The sequence below is a fragment of the Patagioenas fasciata genome, chromosome 22 (assembly GCF_037038585.1).
Source record: "Patagioenas fasciata isolate bPatFas1 chromosome 22, bPatFas1.hap1, whole genome shotgun sequence".
NCBI lineage: Eukaryota > Metazoa > Chordata > Aves > Columbiformes > Columbidae > Patagioenas > Patagioenas fasciata.
The window spans coordinates 2025300-2037526 of NC_092541.1; the positions used below are offsets into that span (position 1 = coordinate 2025300).

A 12227-nucleotide genomic window follows, 5' to 3' on the forward strand; every position below is an offset into this window, starting at 1 on the left:
CCCGCCGCCCGGCACCACGGGAGCTGTAGTCCCGGGAGCGCCCGTACGGGAGCCCGTGGCAGAGGCCGCGGTGGCCGCTGCAGGAAGGGGGCCGGGGGAGGCGAGGGGGTCCTGGGCTCGGGGCCGGCGGCTCCTCTGGGCACCACGTCCCTGGGGGCAGATCCCTCATGAAAAACCCCGAGGTGCTGGAGCGAGTTGAGAGAAGGGAATGGAGCTGGTGAGGGGCTGGAGCACAAGTGTGATGGGAGCGGCTGAGGGACCTGGGGGTTCATCTGGAGAACAGGAGCTGAGGGGAGACCTTCTGATCTCTGAACTGCCTGAAAGGAGCTTGGAGCCAGGGGGGTCGGGCTCTGCTCCCCAGGAACAAGCGCCAGGAGCAGAGGAAACGGCCTCAGGTTGCACCAGGGGAGGTTGAGGTTGGATCTGGGGAACAATTTCTTCCCCAAAGGGCTGTGGGGCATTGGAACAGGCTGCCCAGGGCAGTGCTGGAGTCACCATCCCTGGAGGGCTGGACAGACGGACATGAGGTTCTCAGGACATGGGGCAGTGCCAGGGGTGGGTTGTAGTTGGGCTCAATCTTGAGGGGCTTTTCCAACCAAAATGATTCCATGCTCCCTGCCAGCCCTGAGTGGGGGGAGCAGCCCTGGGAGAGCGCTCGGGGGCTGTAGCCGCCCCATTCTGCACCCTGGGGGGCTCAGACCCAGCTGGGCGCTCCCACCCTACTCGGGGAGGTTCCGGCTCCCTCCCCTGCCACCTGTCCCAGGGGAAAAGCTCAAGCAGGTGTTGTGCAAGCGACCTGGGCAGGGACACTGTGCTGCAGGACACCCGGCCAAGGTCAGGGGCTGGGAGCGCTGGATTCCTGCGCTGGATGAGCGTGGGGGAGACCATCTGGCCCGGCTTTTGTTTGCACAGCGATCAAAGCTAATCGCGTGGCGCTGCCACGGCCCCTCGGTGCGCGCAGCCATCTGTGCAGGGCTTTGTGCGCGCCGCCCGCCGCCAGCGGAGCCGCTTTGTGCTGCGAACCCCCTGCCCGCAGCTGCGCCGGGGTCCTGGGCCCAGCAGAACCCCCAGCAGCACCGTGCACCCCGGCTGCCGCACACGCGGCGCTGCCGGTGCCGCTCGCAGCCCCCCAGCCCTCCCTGTGAAGCTCATCTGTGGCGTTTTGGTGTTGGCCCTGGTGGGTTTGCAGCGCTGCTTTGCGTGGAAGAAACCGAGGTTTTTCCCGGCACTCCCTGGAGATTGGGGACCCCACACCAGCGTCCCCAGCCTGAGCCGTGCATCCTGACCCTGCGTGCATCCATCTGGGCTCGGCACCAGCCACACGTCCAACTCCAGGCCCCAGCCGCCTCTGGCTGGGTGGCCGTGTGCCGGCTGGGCACGGCGAGGCCACTGAGACCCCGCCGCCTGCCAGTCCAGGGCTGCCTGGTGCCACACGCAGTGCCAGCGCTGCTCACCGGAGCCAGAGCTCCGCTACGGCCGCTCCCAGGGGGACTTGGGCATGGGGACACACACACACATGGTTAAAGCACCCATGGGTGCTGCATCCACCAGCCAGGAGGACCCAGTCCCTGCCCGGTCCCTCGGGGTGCCCTCGGCAGGGCAGGTGCGGGGATGCCGGTGTGCGCAGGTGGGGGATCCCGAGGGAGCTGGCCTTGCTTTGCCGGAGCGCCACGCACGCACGGCAGCCTCTATTTTTATCCACGCTCCTGCCTGACTGAGCAGCTCCCTCTGCGCGGTGACATCTAATTTAGCAGCTTCCCCGCACCCCGCTGACTCCGCACGTGAGGGGGAAGCACAATGCGACAGCTATTTTTAAACGGCCATAAATATTAATCCCTCTCAGTGATGCAGCAGGCGGCCTCTCGCTGCCGGCGCACGCGCGGGGCGGGAACCCGCTTCCCTGCGCTCCCCAACCCGATCCAGGGAACCCCGGCTCTATGGTTTGGGGTTCTCCAGGGGGTTCCAGCCACATCCACAGCCCAGGCCGGCAGCTCCCCCCGTGCTCACTGGGGCTGTTCCCATTTGGATTCCCAGCCCTCGCTCCTGGTCTCCCGCACACTGGGGGGGCTGCGCTCCCCTCCCGCTCTCCTGGGCTGCTGGTCCCGCTGCCCGGTCGATACCCACTATATTTAGCACCGCGGTAGCAGCAAAAAACGGTGCTGGTTATTTTTAGCCAGCCCTCCCGCGGCTGTGGCGGGGAGGGGTCTGCACAGGGTCGTGCTGCACTGCAGGTGCTGTTTTTTTGGGCTGGTGGGTGCTCTGTCCCCGTGGGTGCAGTCTTGGTGCTGCTTGTGCTCCCAGGGTCTCTGCTGTGGTGACCCACCGCTGCTCTGGCTGCCAGCGGGAGCTGGGACTCGCCGAAACTCAAGCACCCAAGCCTCTGCGTGCTGCCTCGGCCGCTCAGTGCCCGCAGGCCCCGTCCCGCGGTGGGCGGCTGTGTCACCTGGAGCTGCCTCCACGCTGCTGCATCCCCAGCATCGCTCATCATCCCTGCACAGCTCCCGGCGGCCCTGGAACCGGTGATGGGCAGCACGAGGCTTCTCTGCTCCTCAGCCGACCGGGGAGATGCCGGTGAAGGTGTCCAGAGCCATGGCTCCCCGGCTGCTGCCTGCCAGGGTCCCGGCCACATCCTGCCCCAGCCGGCCCTGGGCTTGGCTCTGATCGCAGCCCCAGTGATGGACACGCTGGCTGGACCATCCTGAGCATGGACACCCTCAGCAGCCCCAGACCGACAGCTGCCCTGGTGTGTGCCGACCCTCGGCCGCGCTGAACCCTCGATGGCTGCAGCGCCCGGAGGTGCAGAGTCTGGGGCAGCCTGAGCTCCTGCTGTGCCGTGGGCTCAGTCCTGGCCCTGTCCTCTCCACCTGGCCTCATCTGGAGGGCTGGGGTGTCCCCAGGGAGTGTGGGGGTCCCAGGGGAGCCTCTGGCTCCGGCCCTGCCTGGCTGCACCTCTCCCGTCAGGTTTTGTTCTGCTAATTGAGCCGAGATCCAAACCAGGCGCTTCGTAAACGGTTTATCCTCCCTGAGCAGCGGGAGGATGTCACGGTGCGGCGCCGAGCGCTCCCTCCAAGGAGAACCGGGGACTGGGCACAGGCAGCCGCCACCGTCCTTGCTGCAGCACGACAAGGGCACGGCCCCGGTGCCCCGTGTCGCACCGGGGAACAGCCCGGAGCAGCGAGGGGGCCCGGCCGGGGCAGCTGGAGCTTTTGCCCCGCTCGGCGGTCCCGGCCCGGCCCGGTAACGGCGGCCGCTCTCCATGGTCCTGAGCCGGCCCCGCCGGTGTCCCGGGACGGCGGCGCCCCGGGAGCACCGAACCCCGCGCAGGCCAGCGAGCCCCGGCCCGGGCAGCTCAGGGCTGGGCTGGGGGGGCCCGCTGTGACCCCCCCGGCAGGGCAGGAGGCTCCTGCCCGCCCGCTGCCGCCGCGGCTCGGGTTTCCCCGAGTAAGCGATGCCGGTACCGGGCGGGGAGGCTGCAGGCGGAGGGCTGGGGGCACGTTCCCCGCGCCGGCCTAGGGGGGTCCTGCTCTCCCCAAGGGACTGCGGAGGGGCGGGGGACCCCTTGGGGGGCGGCGGGGGCAGAGCCGGGGGGTGCACAGTGCCCGGGGGGGCGCTCGGGGCCGGGGGTGTTACCACAAGAGGTCGGGGGGGACACGGCTGGGCGGGGGGCGCGGTGCCCCCCCGGGAGCCCCTTGCGCCGGCTGTCCCGGGCTCGGGGGTCCCGGCGGCTCGTCGCCGGGTCTCCCCGGTTCCCCCCGGGCTGCGGTCCCGGGGCAGAGCCTCTCCCGGGGGCGAGTGGCTGGAGACGACCCGAGCGCAGGGCCGGGGGTGCTCAGCGCTCTGCGGCCCCCCCGGCGGGGCGGGCCGGGGGCGGGGAGCCCCGGGGAGGCCCGGGCGGAGGATCCCGCCCACCGGCCCCGTCGCCGCCGCCGGCTCCGGGCCCGCCGCGCTGCGCGGGGCGCGGCCGCTCCGGCCCGGGGCGCGGGGCCGCTCCGCCACCGCGGGGCTGCGCACGGCAGGTGAGTCCGCACCGGGACCCCCCCGGCACGGGGAGCGGGCAGGGCGGGAAGCGGCGGCGGAGGGGGCCCGGCAGCGCCGAGCTGAGCTGAGCTGAGCTGAGCTGAGCTGAGCTGAGCTGAGCTGAGCTGAGCTGAACTGAGCTTCCCCCGGGGAAGCACCGGGGCTTCCCTCCCCGCAACGCCCCCGGTGCCGGGGGGAGCCCGGGGGAACCCCGGGCATCCCCGGCTGCGCTGGGTGCGCGGCGGGTCCTGAAGCCCGCACAGCCCCGTCCTTCCCCCGGGCACCTCAACCGCCCTCCCCGGGGCTGGCGGCGACCCCCGGGGTCCGGCTGGGGCCCCCCGTGCCCTGCTGCGGGCTGGGGACCCCCCGGCGTTGTGGCGGGGGCGCTGGTTGTGCCCGTCCTCGCTGCGGTGCACGGTCCGGAGCACCGGCGGGTGGAACCATCCGAGCCCACCGCGGGGCCCTGGAGAGCCGCATCCCTCCCGCGGGGGTCCCCCGGATGAAGCCCCCCCTGTCCCGGGTCACCGGTTCCCGGCTCACCCCGGTGGGTTTCCCACGGTGTCCGGCTCAGCGCTCCCCCCCTGCAGCGGGAGGGGGATCCCGAGGGGCAGCGTTTGCCCCGGGTTACTTCTGGCAGACCTGGTCCCTCCTGCCGGGCTGATGTGCCGGTGCAGGGTTGGGCTTCCCGGTGCCCTTCGACCACTCTCAGCCCTGGTCCCACTCGGGGCCATCCAGGAGCCCGGGGGGATCGCAGCGCAGGGGTCGGCTCTGCACCAGTGTGACCTTGGGGTGTTTTGGCGCAGTTGGGGTGCTCACCCAGAATATGCTACCAGGGTCACCTTTGGGTGGCACCTCTGTCCCTTGCTGGGGAGCCCCGCTCAGCTTTGCCTGATGGGGTGCAATGGGGTGGCCTTTTACACCCGTGTCTTTAATGGTGGGGTGGTGGGAGAGCACCTGCATCCTGCCTTGATGGCTTCACCACCGTGGCCCTGCCAGGGATGATCTGAAGCCCCTGGAGGTGGCGGGACCCATGGCTGGAAAAGCCGGGCAGTGCGCTCGCAGAGCTCGGCCGTGGCCCTTATCTGCTGCCACCACTCTGGGAACTCGCTTACACGCTCAGCTCCAGTGAATTTCCTTTTTCTGTTTTTGTTTCTTTCCTGCTGACGTTTTTCCCCTCCGGAATAAAGAGCTGGATGGAGACCATGGTTACGGGGTGGTGTGGGCAGCCCGGCCCCATGGCCGCAGTGGCAGGGGACAGCGGTGCCAAGCAACCCACCTGCCCCAGTCCCCTCAAAACGGGGGAAAACCCGACGTGTGTCTGCGTGTGCCCTGGGTGCTGCTGGGGATGGAGCCAGGGAGCAGGAACCTGCTCTGCCTCTGCCCGCATGTGTTTTCCGTCATGTTCCCCGGGGGCTCCCTGCAGCGGCCGCTCGCCTGGAGCCCGGGCTCGCCGCTGGCACGTCCCGCCGGCCGCTGCTGCAGGATGTGTTGGCCTCGTGCGAGCGAGTGACCAAACCGCGGTGACCTTGGCGGGAGGGAGCTCACCCCCACCTCTGGCTCAGCCCGAGCCGCCTCCGCTTGTTACAGCCCAGCTGCCGGCACGCCGGAGACGTGTCTGCTCGGCCCCTTGGAGCCTGATCGTGCTGTGCAGGGACCCTGGGCGAGGCTGCTGATGGCAGGGGATGGCGGACGCACGAGCTATGCTGGCTGTTCCCATCCCTGTCCGTGTCACTGTCCCCATCCCTGACCCCATCTCACAGCCAGCCGTGATGCTCGTGGCGGGCACAGCAGCGGTTCTGCCTCTCCGCACCCTGGTCTGACGCTGTCTCCTTGCTGTCTCCATCTCAGATGCAGCCAAAACCACCGTGGGCGAGAGCCACTGGGCCAGCAGCCGTGTGATAAAGCCAGCGCGGCACCATGCCTGCGGCAGAGCGGGTCCTCCTCCGCTCGGTCACCATGTGGCTGCTCCTGCAGACCATCCTCCTCCTGGCCTCCTGCCTCCACTCGGCTGCTGCGTTCCCCGTGGGCTGCTACCCCTCGGAAGAGGAGGGGCTGAAGACTTTCCGCTGCAGCAACGCTCAGCTGACCGAGGTCCCCAGGGACATTCCCAACGACACCAACAAGCTCTACCTGGACTCCAACCGAATCCCCTTCCTGCCCCGTGACGCCTTCCGGGACCTGCCGCTCCTACTGGAGCTGGATCTGTCCCACAACACCATCGCCAGCGTGGAGAGCGGGGCATTCCGGGGCCTGGCAGAGCACCTCCACTCCCTGGACCTGTCTTCCAACAGGCTGGTGTCGGTCAGCAAAGACGCCTTTAGTAACCTGAAGGCCAAGGTCAACCTCTCCAACAACCCCTGGCTGTGCGACTGTCGGCTGCAGGAGCTGATCCGCACAGTGGACCTGGCCGCCGGCTCCTCGGCCGGCATCGTCTGCGACTCCTCGGCGCAGGAGGAGCACGTCGGCAAAGCTTTCCTGCAGGTGATTGCCGACACGGACTTCTGCAATGTGTACAAAAAGACCACGGACATCGCCATGCTGGTCACCATGTTCGGCTGGTTCGCCATGGTGATCTCCTACCTGGTCTACTATGTGCGGCAGAACCAGGAGGATGCCCGGCGGCACCTGGAGTACCTCAAGTCCCTGCCCAGCAAACAGCGGCGGTCGGAGGAGTCGTCCACCATCAGCACCGTGGTGTGAGGCGCCGGCATCCCGCAGGACATGGGGACCCGTGGAGCCGGGGATCGGTCGCTCTGCAGGCTCACCGGTCTGCAGGAGCTGTCACCAGCCACCGTCATTGCACAGAAATAGTCGTGGATTTGTTCTGTTCTCCTTGAGAAAGCGAGTGCCCGGCTTTGGCGCAGCGAGGGGCGAAGCGGCTGCAGAGGTGGATGGTTTTTGGCAATGAGCACAGAGTGGCTGCAGCATCCGAAGGACCAGAGAGAACCTGAGCATCCCCCCGGCACGCAACCGACCTGGACATTCAGACTTCATTTCAAAGTTTTAGATTTCCTTTGCAGAGATCCCTTGGGGCATTAGTGGAATCGGTGTTTTAATCCCTCCCCGGCATGCCTGCGGTGTTCCCGGCGGTGTGGGGCAGCCTGGGCCTGGCTCCCTGCCTGCGCTGTGGGGATGAGCGGTACGGCCGCGAGGTCAATGCCCTGCTGGGTCACCGGCCCCACGAAGGTCCCAGTGGGACCGAAGGACAGAGCGGGACGTGGGGACACGGGTTGGGAAAGGCGAGAGGCAGGTCTGGGGGTGCCCCACTCCAGCTCTGGATGATGCTGCCCCATCTCCGGAGGGGAACCGAGGGGTCCAGGTGGTGGGTCCAGCCCTGCTGGGATGTTGGGGAGTGGGTTTCCCCTCGGTGCTCCCCAGGGTGGGTGTAGCACCCCCAGCAGCCCTGCTCTGCCATCGAGGAGAGCTCCCACCGCTCCCTCCGGCACGCACGAGGCTGCCGACCGGTCACTGTGATGGGAGATGGGGATGGAGGGAACCACCGTGGCTCCTCCACCCTCTCCCCACTCCCGCATTGCTGGCAGGAGCCTGAATCTCCCCTAAAATGCCCCAAAGTCCCTTCTTGACACTTCCAGTATTGGGCTGCAGGTCCCTGGTGTTGGTAGGTAGAGGCTGAGGTGGCAGGTGCTGGTGTGAGTGGGGATCGGTGCCACCTTTGGGGGTGCAGGGTCCAAGTGGCAACTCAGAGCAAAGCCTGAGCAGACCCAGACTCTTCCAACCAAGTATCTGGTCCTGAAGGGAGCTGGTTTTGCTGGTTTTGCCCTTTTTCTTTTTAAACCAACTGAAGCTAAACTGCCTTAATTCACCAAGAGCACCAACCAAAGCTGCTGGAACATCCTCTGTGCCAGGCCAGAGCTGGCTCTGGCTGCCCCGGCATGGCGGGTGCTTATTGCTGGCTCTGGCCTCAGTCCCTGGTGCGGGCAGCGCGTTTTGGCACGGGCAGCGCGTTTTGGCACAGGCAGGGCTCTGTCCCCCACCTGCTGCCCAACCTCCTGCGCCCCGGTGCTGGTGGGAGCCGTGGGCTGGAGCCGGTCGGGAGCGGCACCCACGGCCCTTCCACAAGTGCCTAATTTCCCAGCAGAGACCAGGGGCTCTGCAACGCACAACCAACCTCAGCCCCGGCTCCGAGCCAGGCGTCCCCCCGAGCCCCCAGCCCCATGGCAGCTCCCCCTCCATACAACCAGAGAAAAGGGGCTGGGGGGGACCCAACCGAGCCACCACCAGCGGTTGCTCCCCCGTGGGCATCCCCCATGGTGTGCGGGGACACCTGGACCATCTGACCCAATATGTGTTTTGTTTAAGGGACCTTTTATGTTCTTACTTTATACGTCAATAAAATTGGCTTTTACTTTGGAGCCCGTGCCCGGTGTGTGCTGGTGTGTGCGTTTGGGGGGGCACAGGGTGCTGCTCCCATGGCTTTGTGCTGGGGTGGGTGGCATCCCCATTGTGCCAGGGTCACCTCTGTCCCGATGACATCCTGTCTGCAAGGGAAGGATGAAGGACACCTGTGACAGCCAATGTCTTCCCAGAGCCACGTCGGGCTCTGCTGGCGCTGTCAGAAACACGATCCTCGGTCCCTCCGGTAACGCTGCCTTCGCCTTCAATAAATGAACACGCCACGGCTCAGGTCACCGTCACCACACTGGTCCTCAAGCTGCGTCGTGCTGGAACCATGTGGGGTGGTTTGTGGGGTCCCTGCTCTGCTCCCATCCCTCCTGCTCTCACCGGACCTGGGAATCACGTGGCACAAAGGGCAGGGACCATAGTGGCCATGAGGGACAAGCTCTTGTGTCCCTATGGTCCCCACGAGGGCTGTGGCATCCACAGCAGCCCCATGCCAGTTTATCGCTACCTTTTCCCCACGCTGTGCCATGGAGGGTGAAACCCAGGACCTAACGCAGAGTGACAGATCCTGCTGGAGGGACATTAACCTCGTTTGTCACTCGGCTGTCTCCAGACATGACACAGCCCACAGACCCCAGGCTCCCGAGCAGATGGCTGCCATCCCCAACCCCAGTTGTCTCCCTGGGGATCCTCCTCCTGCCACCCCAAGCAGCTGGGGAGGGCTGGGGGGGGCTGGGGACCCGGCTGCCACCCCATCTGCGGGGCTGGGGGTCCCTGGGGTGCTGCCGGTGTCCCACCATGGGGCTGGGTGACACTGAGCCCCCAGGGACCAGCCTGGTGCCTGGCCCAGCTCTCCTGCACAAGGAGTTATTAGGTTGGAATCCACCAGGCTCGTTACAGCTGATACTAATGAGCATAGGGGAAAGGAGGTGGATTCCGGTGGCAGCTCCTGCCATGAGGGAGCTTGGCTGGTTGTGGAACAGTCGGTATGTGGTTATACAGTGGAATAAAATACATAACAAACCTCGTAAAAATCTGCAATAAGCTTCAGGAAGATCATTTGTTCCGGGACGGACTGAAGTTCAGTGGATTTATGTCATTAGTAATTACTTCCCTTACTTACTATTTACTTTCCTGCAGCAAGTTGCTGAGGGCAAGATCCTGCCAGGAGCTGGGAACCGGTGCTCAGCGTGCACAGTGGGCTCAGTGAATGCTCTTCTTAAAGTGAGGAAATATAATAATCCATTTTAATCCTGCATTTCTGGGTAGTTCATTTCCTGATGTACCGCAGATTGATCTGCTGGGATCAGCAATGGGAGAATTAGCAGCCTGACCTCCTTCTGCACCGTTCCAGCACGTCCGTAAATCTCTGTTATTAACTTCCAAGGTGCAGGTAATTAACTGGCCTGGTCGAGGGGGCTGTTCTTCCTCTCTGGGATGGAGGAAAATGTGTCACTGGGGCAAGACTGAAGAATCGGGTTCCTGTTGGTGGTGACACCCCTTCCGAACCCCCCTGGGAGTGCAGGGACTGAGCGATGCTGGATATTTGACCATTGATTGAGCTCAGCCTGGCTGTAGATCCAAGCGTTTGCTGTGTTTTAAAGAAAAGTAAAATAATGGTTTTCTCAGCCCGTGAATGAAGCGTGTTCAGCATTCGCAGCCCCAGACCACATCCTGAACTTTTAACTGATTCGATTTAGAAGAGGGAAGGAAGGATGTCTAATTGTTTAATTTCCACAGTTATAAAAAATATTTATAAGTAATTAGAACCGATGGCAGCAATTACGCTGTGATTAAAGCTGGTCTACACTTCATCAACGGCCCTTCAGTTACGGAGCCTTATTTATTTATTTTCACCACAAAAAACCTCCATTTACAGTGGCATTGCTGCCAATAACGAATCATATTTATTCACTGTCTGCAAAGGGCTCATTAATCCAATGATGTTGTTTGTTTTAGGGACAGAGCTGCGCAGAAAATGTGGTCGCTGGACTTGGGCAGGAGAAAATTGAATTTCAGCGCCAGGGTTGGGGTAACGGTTGGGCTCGATGACCGTGAGGGGCTTTTCCAACCAAAACAATTCTGTGATTCGACACACCTGGTGTTTCTTTGTGTCACTCCCCTCACAGGTGTGATGAGATGCTGGGATGTGCTGATCTCAGGGCACCTGGTCCTGCTCCTCCCCACAGCCTTATAATCTACTGGGCAGGCTGATGGTTTCTAGTATGTCTGAGTGAACTGGGAGCTCTGTGTGTCCTGGGCAGCCCGGTGACCTGTTCAACTCCTCTTGACTTTAATTTTGAGGAGCAGCTCCATTGTGGGTTAATAAAGATGCTGCGGGAAGTTACGAGACAACCGTCGCATGGCAGCAGAGGTGTCACCGTCACACGCGGTCCTGTCGCTGGCAGCTCTGCAGTGAGTGCTCCAACACTGTTTCTCAAGTGGTTTGTTCCATGCTGGGAGAAAAAACAGTTCTGATGTTAAAACCATGAGAATCAATGACACAAACCCCTCTGTGATGAAACACTGAAATGTTTGAACTATCTTTTGACTTTTAAGGTTTGCTGAAAAGCTTGAAGTGCTACTAAAGCTTCCTATTCCTCCAGTTTCTAGAAGGAGTAAGTGTTCATTTGTGACTTGCCGTTGCATTTAGTACCTACTTACTGCTTTTTTTCCCTGTAATAACTTATGCACGCGGCGTTCCTGTCGTGAAATAGGCCAAGAGATGCAGGCAGTGAGCGCTGAGCCCGTCTGCTTAATCTGTATTAGCCTGAGCTGTGCACACAGTGTCCAGTTGGCAGCTCGGATAATCAGCCTACAGGCAGTTTAAATGCTCGTTACGGTACATTTTATTCGTCAGTATTTAATAAGTAATGATTCTGAAAAGCTCGGAGCGTGGTCTGTGCCCGTACCGTCTCCTGCTGTGTTCCTGTCAAAATGGATGAGTTGAACTGGGTTGAATCGGGTCGATTTTTGGATGAATACCCACCAAGGAATTTCTAGATGCCATAAGAAGTCGCAGTTATGGAGTAGGAAGTGCTTTTTTTGCTTGATTTAGTCCTACAGAGCGCAAAAAACAAAGGAATGGCTCTGTGCTTGGGAGCTGGGTGTGGATTTCTATGGCTGTGTGTGTGCAGGGTCCTCTTTGCTCGGTTTGCAGCTTAAAGCAAAGTGGTTTTATTTTAAAAAAGCCCATGTTTCGGTAGCTCCACTGTGGCTTTGGAAGCCTGTGACAGGCTGGCTGCTCCGCTGACTTGTGGAACTCTCGATAGTAGTAAAATAAAATCTTTCCTAATAGTGCTTTATGAGCAAAATGATGAATTGTTGCAGATCCAGCAGCTATCCCTCAAAAGCAGAGCGAAGTATGTCCTTTTTTCTGGAAAGAAACCTTTCCCATTATCTCAGTGTTTTGGCAATTTGTATCTTGACTCGTTACTCATCCGGTGAACTTGACGGGGAATTTGCAGCTGGTGTAAGAGGATCATCTGCTCATGTAACTCGGCACCTGGGGCCGGCAGAGCTCTGCCACGAGGATTGGATGCGGCTGAAGGAAAAGATGCAGCAGGCGAGGGCTGTGCAGCCTCTTCCTGGGACATACTCGCTTCTTTTTGGGGAGCAGAAGGAGAGAACTATAATAACTGGGCATTTGTAGAATGTTATTAACCCTCTCTCTTGTCAGAGACCTGATTTCCTTTCTGCTCTGCTGGTGGAGCGGGCTGGTGTCCGTTAACTTGCGCATGGTGCAGTTTTGCACAGGGTGGGCTGGAACATTTAGGCCCAGAAAAATGGGGAAAAATAACAGGAAGGGCATTTAATGTTTTTAAATCACAAAGATTAAATACTTCCAT

At 62.1% G+C, this 12227-nt stretch overlaps 1 protein-coding gene across 1 annotated transcript; it reads left to right on the top strand.

The window, feature by feature from the left end:
- The first annotated feature begins 3913 nt into the window (after nt 1-3913).
- LRRC3C (leucine rich repeat containing 3C) lies at nt 3914-8397 on the top strand. Its single transcript, XM_065856452.2, has 2 exons — nt 3914-4016; nt 5866-8397. The coding sequence occupies exon 2, from the start codon at nt 5935-5937 to the stop codon at nt 6715-6717; it is 783 nt and encodes a 260-aa protein (XP_065712524.2). The 5' UTR covers nt 3914-4016; nt 5866-5934; the 3' UTR covers nt 6718-8397.
- The last annotated feature ends 3830 nt before the right edge of the window (nt 8398-12227 follow it).